A 13,419-nucleotide genomic window follows, 5' to 3' on the forward strand; every position below is an offset into this window, starting at 1 on the left:
AGTTTTATAACTTATACTTACTCGTAACTTGAGAAGAATTTATAAGTAATTAAATCAATCTTAATTTTACACTTAAAGTAGGTTCTTACTTCTAGGCTGTGGCGGATTTACAGTTTCGCCGCCCGTAGGCTAGGGTGGGGTTGGATCTTTATTTAACTTTTATCTTCTGAAATCGAGTAAGCGTCATCTGAAATCTGCCGCCCCTAGGAAGCTGCCGCCATTAGGCCGCGGGATATACGGCCTATTGACAGATCCAGGACTGCTTCTAGGGGAGGCCTATGTTCAGCAGTGGACGTCCTGTGGCTGAAATGATGACGATGAGTTTGTAGACAGATACGGTTGTTGTTTCGTTCTCTATAAAGCAGACCTTAGCTAGCAGTGGACTTCTAAAGGATGCTGATAATGTTAGACTTTAACCTGCACTGCGCATAGCAAATATGCGACGCTTTAAATCCAAAGAAGAACTGTCATCTGTGACCCAGGCCCGACAGAAACGAGAATTACTTACCTCAGTTTTTTGTCATGACTTAATTAGTTAAATTAAATTATATATTTTTTGTATTCGAAATCTATGTAACACCAAAATATTACCCTTTGTTTTTGTTTAGGCGTTATACAAAAACTAATACAAAATGCCTATTTATCACCATATTCTTGAAGTCAGTTAAAAAGTAATAGAACAATACTCGTATAGTTACTTAAGAACTAGAACACAGAAATGAAAGCAAATATTTTAAAATAACCGTTTACTTTCTCCAGAATCCACTTATGGCGACATTGAAGATGAGCTGCAGACTATGGCATCTCACAAGACGTGCATGCAAGAAACAATGGATGTTCTTTATGAACGGCATCGGTCATTTATGAAGCATAAAACTTTTATTTTCAGATTGTCTAGATTGAAACGGAAACAAGATGCATGTATTAGGACTATGAAGGCTTTGACTAACGAGGTAAGTAATTTTATTAAAACCATAATGTATCATACTTAATTATAAAGTCGGAAGTACTTACATATGGCTAGGTCTCTCACTTGGTGGACCGACGATCTGGTGAAGGTCGCGGGAAGTATCTTAGATGCGGGTAGCACAGGACCTGTCGTTGTGGAAATCATTAGGGGAGGCCTTTGCCCAGCAGTGGACGTCATAATAATTTTGGCAGAAACGAACGAACAATAAGGCTGAGTTGCACCACCTACCTTTGACCGTAACTATGACGATAACCGGTGCTTTTTGTAAGGAGATTTTTGACGTTTGTCAAAGTTAAAGTAAGATGGTGCAACCCAGCCTTATAATTTCAACTTTAACATTTTCCAACGCGATGTCCTATTTCAACGATGAATATGATATTTTTGCAGAGCGATTTTACATGGTTAGCAAAAACTCAAGACTTAAATAAGTAGGCCCCTTTTAAGTGACCCCTATGAATAGGTACAGAATCTTACCTATTATGTTATATGTTACCATAGAGGTAAAAATTAGGGATTGATGGTGAAAACGGGCATCAGTATTTTTTTTGCTAATTAATAAAATTAATTGTTTTCAGCTTATTACAAAGAAACGAGTAGAGTTCAAGAAAGAATCAGGTAATAAAATTAAACTCAGGGAAATAAGTTATTGGTCTTGTTGTAAGTTTTTTTCGTAATTTCAGGCAAATAAACGTTAAAAATTGAACCTTTAATTTCAGCATCAGAGACTTTATTGGACTTCTTACTGGGGCTGGAAGTTCAAGGAGTCTCCTCTGAAAAGAACACAGTTGATGAAATCAATGGAATTATTTTTGGCGGTTACAGCACTCTAGTGAATTCTTTGACTTTTATATTAGTCATGATTGGATCCAATCCTGAAGTGCAGGAACGTGTTTATACGGAGTAAGTTAATTGTGTTTTACCTGACTGCGCTAGAAGAGGTTATTTGCCAATTGATTATTAGGTTTTGATTGATACTTTTTAATGCTTTAACCGCCAAACCAATTCAAAGAGTTTTGGCTTCTTTCATACACAAAACAACTCAATCAACCTCATACACTCCATAGAATTAAGAGTAGAGCACCATAGTGCATATTTCATTTAAATCAGAGTTCCTATTACACCCCTTCGATGGACTTCTGGGGTTTATCGTAGGTATAGAACGTCATTTCATGCACCCAACGACGTACTTATACCATTTCCTAAATAGCACCTGCACGAATAGCACCTGGCCTATTAAAGTTAGTTACCTACCTATAATAGTTAGCTAGGTTTTGGTTCGATACCCACTGAACCCACTCTATAATAATATTTTCTTATCTTTCTCTTCTTCTATTGAATACCTGTTTGATCCTTTCAATTTAAAAATATTGTTTACAGAATTCAAAATGTATTGAGTGATTCAACACGAGAAGTAAACATGGACGATCTGAATAATTTCATTTATTTGCATGCTGTGATTTTAGAAGTTTTGCGTTTATATCCAGTAGTTAGCATTATAACAAGGAAAACAAAGAATTCTATGGACCTTAGTAAGTACGATTACGAATAAAAGTTATCCTTAATTAACTTATCTAAAAGCTCTATAATTAGCGTGAAGATTGAAACTGTATCAAAATCCTTTCAGTTTTAGATGAATGTTACACCTAAGTCCATTATTTCTCTAGTTATGGATATTTCGCATTCTTTATAATTTTTTGCTTTTGGTAAGTACCTAAGTACGTTTAGCGGGATGGCGCTGGATACAGGCCGCTACTAACCGGCCATTGTGGAAATCATTGGGGGAGGCCTATGTTCAGCAGTGGGCGTCCTATGGCTGAAATGATGATGATGAGGGTAAGTATAAGAGCTTTTATAAGCATGGCGGAAGTTTTTGGTGCAATGATTTCTGTTGCACTAAAACTACTTAGGTACAATAATTTTATGTTCTTCTTCTTTGCCCTCTGAATCATGCGTCTCCAGGCGGGGGCAGGCAGGATAATTTTATGTTCGTTCCAGGTAAATATGCCATCGACCCTGGCAGCAACTGCATGTTATTCATCCATGCCATGAACCGCCACCACTCCTGGGGAGCTGACAGAGGAGCCTTCAAGCCTGAGAGGTGGCTGGATGGGACCTCAAGACCACCGTATGCTACATTTGGCTTGGGAAGACGTTCGTGTATTGGTATGTTTGAAAGAAATATTTTAATATCTTAAACTATTATGTTGCATTTTTAGGGTTCCGTAGCCAAAATGGCAAAAACGGAACCCTTATAGTTTCGTCATGTCCGTCTGTCCGTCTGTCCGTCTGTCCGTCTGTCCGTCTGTCCGTCTGTCCGTCTGTCACAGCCGATTTACTCGGAAACTATAAGTACTACAGTGATGAAATTTGATGGGAATATGTGTTGTATGAACCGCTACAAAATTATGACACTAAATAGTAAAAAAAAGAATTGGGGGTGGGGCCCCCCATACATGTAACTGAGGGATGAAAATTTTTTTTTCGATGTACATACCCGTGTGGGGTATCAATGGAAAGGTCTTTTAAAATGATATAAAGTTTTCTAAAAAACATTTTTCTTAAAGTGAACGGTTTTTGAGATATCAGCTCTCAAAGTCGTAAAAAGTATGTCCCCCCCCCTCTATTTTTATAACTACGGGGTATAAAATTCTAAAAAAAATAGAGGTGATGCATGCTAATTAACTCTTTCAACGATGTTATAGGGGCATTTTTTGGAGAAATTTATCAAATTACCAAAAAAACACGAATTTTTAAGCAGATTTTTTTCAAAAAGTATAATTTTTTATTGTTTTTTGGCCTTTTTTGTGTATTTTATGTATTTTTTTAGTATCGCCGGTTATTTAGCATTATTACTGTTTTTATTTTATCAGGATATACCGCTTAGTTTAAAAGTTATTACGTTTTCTTTACAATAAGTAATTGGAAGAAAAAATATTCTATAAAAAATTAAAAAAAAATCTCAAAAATTTTTTGACCTCTTTTTTGTCGATAAAAATAGGTCTAGTTTCATCTATTTTCATATGTACACTTTAACGTGACTCACACTGTATACAGGGTGTTAGGTAAATGGGTATATGAGCCGACACTAGCCCATGTTAACATGGGCATATAAATGGTATGGTGAAGTCAGAAATTTGATGTCATCATTTATTTTTTTTAAATTTTCATACAAAAATTTTTTTATAAATTCCGATTTGTATGAAAATTAAAATAATTAAAATGAAGATATCAATTTTCTGACTTCACCATACCATTTATATGACCAAGTTAACATGGGCTAGTGTCGGCTCATATACCCATTTACCTAACACCCTGTAGATATGATTTGTTAATTATTATGAGCCTGCTGTCAATTTAAAATCATTTCGTAGGAAAACATATTTAGGTACACAAAATGAACTAAATTTAATATTATTTATGTAGTTAAGAATAAACATTTTTGGATATGGAAATTTTAGTGACAATACAAAAACATGATTAGCATAATCGTGTAAATAAAGCTGTATTAAATTAGAAGAAAGAAAGAAGTAAACAAGTTTTTCAGTTTTATAATAATTCTGTTTCCTAGAAACTAGTTCTTGAGACCTGCCTCTAGGCAAGAAAAAGAAGAAAAGATAGGCAGTAGACTGCCATAGCTGAATGAATCTATGCTTCAGTTTGAACCTAGTTTTAAGTTATTTGGTACCAATTTGGTACAACAATTTTATTATTTTTGCTTTATGTCAATTTGTATCATTCTATTTTTAGTACCTACCAAATAAATATTTTTTCTTTCTTTCTTTCTATGTTTATTAAGAGAGGTAGAAGAGTTAGAAGGAGAAATTTTACCATGACAAAAAAAATATATTATTTTTATATTGCCCACATTTTTGTTGCTTGCGTGGTAATTTTCTATTTTGTGCCATCTACACTACTTCTTACTACTCCTGTGGACGTTACAGTCCACGAAAGTGTTTATGGACGAAGGCCTCTATTCTGATTATTGTCAATTTGCCACGAAGTAGGTATCTCAAATGTACTTCAAAATATCAAAAGTGTGAAGAATCTATACTGTTTTTTTTCGGCGCATCAACAATAACCCCTTGATACACAACATCAATTGACGGCTTAATACCTATTATGTTGATTAAGTTATATTCAGTGTCCGTAACAGTCACGTAGCATCACTCGCACTACATAGTCATGTACATAACAGTGTTTATACAAGCATTCGTGTTGTTGTTGGCGTTCGCATGCTATTGGGTGCTCAAGCCGAATGTTAAGAAGCCCCCAGCATTCCCGGGCGCTTTGCCCATCATTGGGCATGCTCATTTGTTGGTTGGGGATACAGCACGTAAGTAACTAGCCCTGAAGTACTTTTATTTTTGGAAAGGTTTAATTAATAAACTCTCTCTTGTTAGGTACTTAGGCTGGGTTCAACCATCTTACTTTGACTTTTTAACAAACGTCAAATTAATAAGGTAAGGCCTAATAGCAGCCTGGGTTCGATTCCCGTTGGAGTAAAAGGTATCAACTCGTTTTAATCAGCTTTATCACATACAGTTCACGATTTACTTGCGCCTCAAGAAAGAAGAGATTCGTTTTCGTGATTGCTTCGATACATTCTAAGTTTATTTTCTTAAAAATGTAATTTAGATGTTTGCGGCTCTGTAATATGTGAAACGTTGTTTATAGGCGATTTGAGACACATACAATATTATTATCCATATTATTGGAATAAGGTTTTGAAAAAATCTCACTATTTGTTTGTTTACTTGAACGCGCTAATCTCAGGAACTACCGGTCCGATTTGAAAAATTCTTTCAGTGTTAGATAGCCCATTTATCGAGGAAGGCTATAGGCTATATACCATCACGCTACGAGTAATAGGTTCAGAGCAAAAATGATTTTCACGCGTACGAAGTCGCGGGCACTGCTATTTTTCAAATAAAATGTGTAAGTAAATTCGAAAGTTCAAGGGTCATTTCTTAAATTTACAGATTTGTGGCAGTTTGTGAAATGCATGCAACAACATAATCTAGACAATGGCGGAGTGACGTACATAAAGATAGGCACAAAAACGTATTATGGTGAGTGAAATTACATACTTACTAGGTTTTATCAGGTTCACTGTCGATCTGATCGTTCTTCACTGGTTGGGTTTTTATTGGCGGTCAAGCTGTAGATCCTGGCTACACAGGAGTTGCAGCTGTGGGAACGAGAGGTGGGAATAGTCCCATTTTTCGATCAGTCACAGAAAAACTTGTGATACGCGCGTTTTCCAAAGTTCGGGATAAAAGTTTTTCTCTAAGTCTTAAAATCTTTCTCTTCCATATACATCTTTAGTCCAGAAGTTTACGAGAAAAGTAAAGCAACAAACAAACAGCCTGACAGAGTTAGTATTGAATAGAGTATGGATTAAGTACTTTGTCCAGCAGTGAACGTCATTTGGCTGAAACGAACGAACGAACAAACGATTAAGTTTGGGAGGCTAAATAGTGGCTGTTAATTATTTACAATTTGCATAAAAAAGTACCTATACTCACTTACCCTCTATTACAGCGCTAAGCGACCCAGAAGACTGCACAAAAGTGGCGAGCGTTTGCTTCGAGAAGAGCTTCTTCTACCGCAACATCGTCAGCTCTTGGGTAGGGCAGGGACTGGTTACTGCATCAGGTGAGCAAAATATTTTAATTTAATATTATTTCATGCTTATGCCTATCAATCAAATGGTAGGTATTTCTGTGGCTGCAAATAGTTATGTATGATTCCAAAGTTTCTCGAAGAGATATGATAACATTCTCCTGTTTCCTTTGGTACTGCCAATAGGCTGTCTTTATGTCAATTTTTAAAAGTAAGATGTCTACTGCTGGATGAATGTCTCCGCTAAGGATTTTAACGACCGGTCCTGCGCTTCTCACATGCAGGAGAGCTTAATCTCGCAATCTTTACCACATTGTCTTGTCGGTCCCTCAAATGCATAGTTGCTTGCATAGAATGTATTAATACTAAAGCCTGGTCAAATTATGTTGCTGTCGCGACTGTGCGACTGGCGCCCGCAGTGAGTGTGCGTGCGCGACAGCAACATAATTACGCGCGAGCGATAGGGATGGGTAGCTTGGGGTCATTGGACGGGATTCTACGTGCTCACGGACCAGGCTTTACTTACACACAGTCCTTAGAAAATTAAATAACTTCTTTCTTCTGTGTAACAGTTCCCACATGGAAGATCCACCGCAAGATGTTAAACCCAGTTTTCAAGCAGCAAGTCCTGGAGAGCTTCCTGGGTATAATAAACAGCCATGGAAAGATCTTGGTTGAGAATATGGCAGCTGAGGTGGGGAAGACTCCGTTTGATCCTGTGCCTTATTTGGACAAAGCCATTCTTGAGGCCAGTTTCCGTGAGTATCTGAATCAATAGCTTTTATCTCCGCAATGAGGTGATGAACTTAGTGACATAGAAAAAAAATACAGTATACCTACCTACACTCTACGGGATTATTCCCACCTCCCGTTCCCACCGCTGCAACTCCTGTGTAGTCAGGATCTACAGCTTGACCGCCAATAAAAACCCAACCAGTGAAGCTGAAGTTTGTCCCGGGGGAAGGTGTTTTTGTATGGAGTTTGACAGACGTTTGTTAAAGTTCAAGATGGTGCAACCCAGCCTAAGTAGTAGCAGTAGGAGTTAATCAATTTTCTTTATCGTTTGTCCAAAGGTATCGCGTTTGGTGCTGCCAGAAACGATAAAGAGATCAAAATGGATTCTTACATCCAGGCTTTCAAGGAGGTGACCAACATCCTAATCCAAAGGTTCCAGCACGTTTGGATGCACAGCCGATTCATTTACAGCTTCTCCAATCTGAAGAAGAAGCAGGATAAGGCTATTAAGACCACTTGCGATGTGTCTTTTGAGGTATAAGCGATTCATGTAACCAAGGACTGGTATTGCAAGGCTAACATTTTTAAAGATGTAACTCTTTTGTTCTAGATAATTAAAAAGAAAAAATCAGACAGTGAAATTACTCCAAAGATATCACCAAATTCCAAAACTGGTCAGTACCTAGATATTAAAATGTTTAAGCTGTAAGAGTTACATAAAAGCAGTTCGATTTTTCAAGACAATTTTGGTCAGTACCTACCAGATACTTTCGTTTCCACTTCCATTAGTAGTCGATAGCGATACTAGCTTCGAATTTCAACTTTCATAATGATTTAATATCAATTTTTGATTTACTTTTATTGAATTTACAGACAACAATAAAGTTAAGGGTTTACTGGATGTAATCTTAGACGTCACTAAAGGAGGTTTGACAGTTGAAGAAATAAGAGAAGAACTGGACACGATGATATTTGCTGGGTACGACACTGTGGCTACTACTCTAATTTATGTATTGGTGGTGCTAGGATCGTACCCTGATATACAAGAACGGACCTTTCTTGAGTAAGTCCACGAACGCATAATTTGTAGAAAAGTTATGGAATATTTTTTTAGAAAGTGACCTAATTAAGAAATAAAATATGACTCAGGTCAGTCTTTTAAAGGCCTGCAAGTATTTATTATATTCTTATCAAGTCTGTTGCATGAGTTAATGTTTTTTACATTACACACCTACCTGTTTTTTTACACTATTCCATTTCTTTTTTCAGATTGCAGGAAGTTCTTAAGGTTAAAGACAATGATATTGATAAGGAAGACCTACAGAAGTTGGTGTATTTGGAGGCAGTGATAAAGGAGACCTTACGAATCTTTCCTATTGCTCCTATCATCATCAGGGAATTGGATAAAGATGTTCAGTTAGGTATGACAAGTCTTGTCGCGGAAGTCTAAGGCTACGGCCGGATACTCGCGACACCCCCACTCGGGCGATGACGGAACGCCGCGGAGGTTTTAGTGGGTATACCCCGTCCTTTTCAGGACGGAGCAGCGCCCTTTTTGGCCCGGGAGTCCCACACACCACTCTGTCCCCCGATAGTGGTGACGGTGCGCAAAGCATTTCCTCCGCGACAAAAAAAAAGGTATGACAAGTCTACCCCTCTTGGAGTAAGGATGTGGTTGCGCCCTATTAGGGCGAGACGTCAGGGAAGTTAGCTTATTTGCTAAGCAGGACCAGACGCCCCAGGCGGCTTGTGTCGATGAGTCGTCTGCAGCGGCTCATCAACCCAACTGATGAATCCTTGATGCCCGTAGGGGACGTTCTCAGAAGGGTAGAGGTCCTGGTTTTTAGCGGGTTCCACCATCTGGAGCGTGATATAACTGCCACACCTGGCGGCAGGTATCCATGGGTGGACACTGGGCAGGCCATTTTCCTGGGTCAAGAAAAGTCAGAACGAAGCCAAAATAACGATTCTATGCTCCATATAAAAAGTGCTTTACATAATGCATTAACGCCCGTATTCACAAACTATGCTTCCATAAGTAAACCAGCAATTAGAACGCACAGCGTTGAATAGAGCTCTGTGGTTGGTTCGTATGTCACCCTATGCGTTCACGCGCACTGTGAGACCTTATAGTAACGTTTGTGAATAACGGGCGTGAGTTTAATGTATAAGTACCATCATGACATTTACAAATTGTATTTAAACTTTCAGAAAACTACACACTCCAAGCTGGAAGCGAGTGCATCATGCTGATCTACGCGACTTGCCGCCACCCCGTGTGGGGCGAAGACCGGCATGAGTTCAAGCCTGAACGGTGGCTGGACCCTTCTAAACTTCCTGAGAATCCTAATAGTTTTGCTACGTTTGGAGTCGGGAGGCGATCTTGCATAGGTAATCCCATCATACCTACAATTTATTAAGAAGTTATTCCAATAGGGAAAAAAAACAAGTGAACATCAGGCCAGGCTTCTCCAAGACTGGACTGGGAGTATCCTCCAATTCTTCTTCTTATTCGTTACGCTCTTGGCAGAGCGGTCGTGGTCACGTTGAGGCGTTGTTCACATCGGTTGTAGAGGCGGATACAACTCTCCGCACGATCTCCCTCCATCTCTCTCTATTGGCAGACTTTCTGGTGCAGTCACATAAGCCGTCTCCCACTGCTGCTTTCACTTGGTCGGTCCAGCGCATTGGTGACCTGCCACGCGATCGGGTTCCTTCGACTTTTCCCTGGACGACCAGTCGTTCTATGGAGTTGTCATCCCGCCTCGAGACATGTCCGAAGTATTGCAGTATGCGCGACTGTACTACGGTTGATACACGCTGAGTGACACCGAGCTCCTGGAGTATGGACACATTGGTACGGAACTCTGTCCATGATATCCTCCAATGCTTGTGCTAAATTAGAGAGGGTTGTGCTCNTCCAATGCTTGTGCTAAATTAGAGAGGGTTGTGCTCCTGCAGTGGATACTAAACGACCTGATAATGATGATGACGATAAGTACCTGGATGGATATGGGACAAACTTGACCTTCATTGGTTGGGTTTTTGTGGCGGTCAAGCTGTAGATCCTGGCTACACAGGAGTTGCAGTGGTGGGAACGAGAGGTGGGAATAGTCCCGTAAAAAAAGTACCTGGAGCTAGTTGAACAATATTTTCTGTGTACATTATACTGTACTGAATATTGGCCAACTACTCGTATTTGCACTAACTTAAGCTGTTAAGCTGATTGTAAACTTTAATTTAAAAGTTTCAACATATCTTTCCAGGTAAAGCATATGCCCTGATGTCACTGAAAACCATACTCAGCCACATAGTCCGCCACTACAAAATAAAGGGGGACTACACCAAGCTGGATATGAAGATGGAAATACTGACGAAACCTATAGCTGGACACCACATTACGTTAGAACATAGGATTTGGTAGATTATTGTTAAGAAAGTGTTCACATTACGTTCAAATACGTTTCCGTATACATGATGTAATTTTTATACTACGAGTAGATCAAACAGAAGGGTTGAGTCTAATACTCAAATAATTATTTCAATTCAAACATAGCTTGTGTCAGAGCAGAGTAAATACAAATAAGTAGGTCGTCTTCATAGAAACGCACCAAGCGCGGTTTGTATGTGAGCGCGCCAATATACGTATGCGGCGCGCACGCACACACTGACAAAATTCGGCGCACCTCACCGCTAAATTTTGTCAGTATGTGCCGCATACGTGTTGGCGCGCTCACATACAAACCGCGCCCGTGCGTTCCTATGAAGATGTCCTACTCATTTGTATTTACTCTGGTCAGACGCTTTAGAGTAAGGGCAGTCTAGTATGAGGGATTGTATTAAGAAAATGTTATGGACAGGAAATAGGGCTTCGTTTTTTTCTTAAGCTATGATTTTTCAAAATATATTTTTTGTACATAATATTGTTTTTATTCATTTACCTACTTTATTGTTTATATTAGACTACAACGCCAAAATATGGTTGCTGGAAACCAGCTATGTTCATCAGTGTACGTGTGGCTGAAATGATGATGATGATGATAAATAAACAATGTGTAGGTAAATAGGTATTGTTTATAAGCCGTTGAGTTAGCGTTATGCACTGATTACCCAAACCTATCCATAAATCAAATACTGAATGCACCGGTTTTTCATAATACATTGCATTCGTGTTCACGCAATGCATACTAATGAAGCAAAAAGTTTAGCAACTCTAATTTTAGCTGTTTTTTCTGTTGTGACGTTGCGCACAGTACCCGCAGCACGAATATTGTGCGCAGAATGCAGATGCGGTGTGATGGCCAGCGGAAATAGGCACTTGGAGTGATTTCAGTTTCATTCAGTTTTGGTAGTTCTACAAAATTAAGAGTCATGTACTTACTCGTAAAGGTATAATGGACAAATTATAAGTTTTTTTAAATTAGGGAGGATGAGGCTTTTGTCCAGCAGTGGACGTCATTTGGCTGAAAAGAACGAACGAAATTATAGGGAAAAGGCAGGTAGCTTTTGCTGTATAAAAAAAGGCGTACGCACTGAAAAAAACTAACTTTGACACTTGTTGTTTGTTTCACGAACATAATTAAGTAAATAGGTACGTAAGTTATTTTTCTCTATTCCATTAACTATTGAAACAACCTTTGACCACACTGGTCGTTAATGGGATTCTACAATTATCCTACTTAATATTATAAATGCGAAAGTTTGGATGTCTGGATGTTTGTTACTCTTTCACGCAAAAACTACTGAACGGATTTTGTTGAAACTTTACAGTATAATTGTTTATAACCCAGAATAACATAATATGGGCTACAATTTATGACGATCTGTGACAAAAGAAATTTCACGCGGGTGAAGCCAAAAGCTAGTATGTACATTTATAAAGCATCATACACATTACAGCCATACGTTAAGATAAACGACAGCATGTGAAAGAAATTGTAGTTGTTGAATGGAGGTACTTTATTAATTCTCGTTATAGGGATACGGGAATGTTCCAAAGGAAAATGAGATTCAACACTGAAATGCCTAGCTCGCAACTAGAAATACTTTTAAAATTTTTTAAAAAGAGGTCAACAATATTTTCTGATTTATCTTGCACTGCTTAAGCTACTGCGGCCGATGGGGCAGCAAGGTTCTGCAGTGGAGGCCGCGTACCGGAAAACGCAGCGTGGGACGTCCACCCACAAGGTGGACCGATGATATCGTAAAGGTAGCAGGAAGGCGCTTGACGCAGGCCGCTACCAACCGGGCAACATGGAAAGCATTGGGGGAGGCCTATGTTCAGCAGTGGACGTTCTTTGGCTGAGATGATGATGATGATTGCACTGCTTCTTCTTAGCACTGGCCCACATATTGTTCTGAAGCAGTTGTAAGGTAACTGGGACGTGTAAAGGTTCAACCAAACCAACGCATGCTGACTACGTGCGCGATGGCGATCAGACGTAAACGCATTGATCGCCATAATAACGCGTGGGCTGCACGCGTTATTTTGATCGAACCATAAAAGCGCCTTTTAGAGCCTATTAGCAAAAAATAAATGACTCTTAAGACAGATATTATAACCTACGTATACGAACGAGTTTCACGCGGTCTCCTAAAACCTCGGCTGGGCAAAGTCACGGTTGAAACTGTGTTGTTTGTAGAAGGTGGTCAATCGTTTCGCGTGTGTGTTAGAGCAGGGTTTCTCAAACTTTCGGCTCCACGAACCCATGTTAAAGTTTCCAGGGGACAGCGAACCCCTTTTTGAAGAAAAATAAGGTTTTGATTTCATAAAAAATTAAAATTCATAAAATTCATTTATTTTTGCAAATAGGCTTTTAGAAAGCACTTTTACACGTCCCAATATTAACCCTACCACTGCTTCGGGACAATAAATGGGCCAGTGCTGAGAAGAAGCAGCGCAAGAAACAAAAGGTACCAATAAAAGTTTCAATAAAAGGTACCAAATAAAGTGCCAAAGAAACGTCTTTTTAAACATGTGGGTGTGCCTGTTTCTTTTCGCAAATGGAGTCAATATTACGAGTAATTTTGGATAATATTTAAACCTTCATTCTGCCACTATTGCGTAAATGTAGTCGTGAATCCTTTTTTTT

General features: G+C 38.9%; 2 protein-coding genes across 2 annotated transcripts; both read left to right on the forward strand.

Annotated features, from left to right (window-relative positions):
- Nucleotides 1-766: 766 nt before the first annotated feature.
- On the forward strand, nt 767-4,588 carry LOC114358110 (cytochrome P450 4c21-like). Its single transcript, XM_028311989.1, has 6 exons — nt 767-953; nt 1,546-1,585; nt 1,687-1,870; nt 2,348-2,499; nt 2,966-3,133; nt 4,566-4,588. Exons 1-6 carry the CDS (start codon nt 798-800, stop codon nt 4,586-4,588), a joined length of 723 nt encoding a protein of 240 aa, XP_028167790.1. The 5' UTR covers nt 767-797.
- Nucleotides 4,589-4,762: 174 nt separating this feature from the next.
- Nucleotides 4,763-10,930, forward strand: LOC114358111 (cytochrome P450 4V2-like). Its single transcript, XM_028311990.1, has 10 exons — nt 4,763-5,303; nt 5,950-6,039; nt 6,512-6,625; nt 7,165-7,350; nt 7,666-7,862; nt 7,938-8,001; nt 8,201-8,390; nt 8,597-8,748; nt 9,539-9,718; nt 10,594-10,930. The coding sequence occupies exons 1-10, from the start codon at nt 5,153-5,155 to the stop codon at nt 10,749-10,751; spliced, it is 1,482 nt and encodes a 493-aa protein (XP_028167791.1). The 5' UTR covers nt 4,763-5,152; the 3' UTR covers nt 10,752-10,930.
- Nucleotides 10,931-13,419: the final 2,489 nt, after the last annotated feature.

This window comes from Ostrinia furnacalis, unplaced genomic scaffold (assembly GCF_004193835.3).
Source record: "Ostrinia furnacalis isolate ACB-3 unplaced genomic scaffold, ASM419383v2 OfSCF3692, whole genome shotgun sequence".
Taxonomy (NCBI): Eukaryota; Metazoa; Arthropoda; class Insecta; order Lepidoptera; family Crambidae; genus Ostrinia; species Ostrinia furnacalis.

Coding starts and splice junctions, on each gene's coding strand:
- LOC114358111 (XM_028311990.1), top strand. CDS start 5,153: ATGTACATAACAGTGTTTATACAAGCATTCGTGTTGTTGTTGGCGTTC. Junction 5,304..5,949: donor GTTGGTTGGGGATACAGCAC/GTAAGTAACTAG, acceptor TTAAATTTACAG/ATTTGTGGCAGTTTGTGAAA. Junction 7,863..7,937: donor CTTGCGATGTGTCTTTTGAG/GTATAAGCGATT, acceptor CTTTTGTTCTAG/ATAATTAAAAAGAAAAAATC.
- LOC114358110 (XM_028311989.1), top strand. CDS start 798: ATGGCATCTCACAAGACGTGCATGCAAGAAACAATGGATGTTCTTTAT. Junction 1,871..2,347: donor CAGGAACGTGTTTATACGGA/GTAAGTTAATTG, acceptor TATTGTTTACAG/AATTCAAAATGTATTGAGTG. Junction 3,134..4,565: donor GGGAAGACGTTCGTGTATTG/GTATGTTTGAAA, acceptor ACCTGCCTCTAG/GCAAGAAAAAGAAGAAAAGA.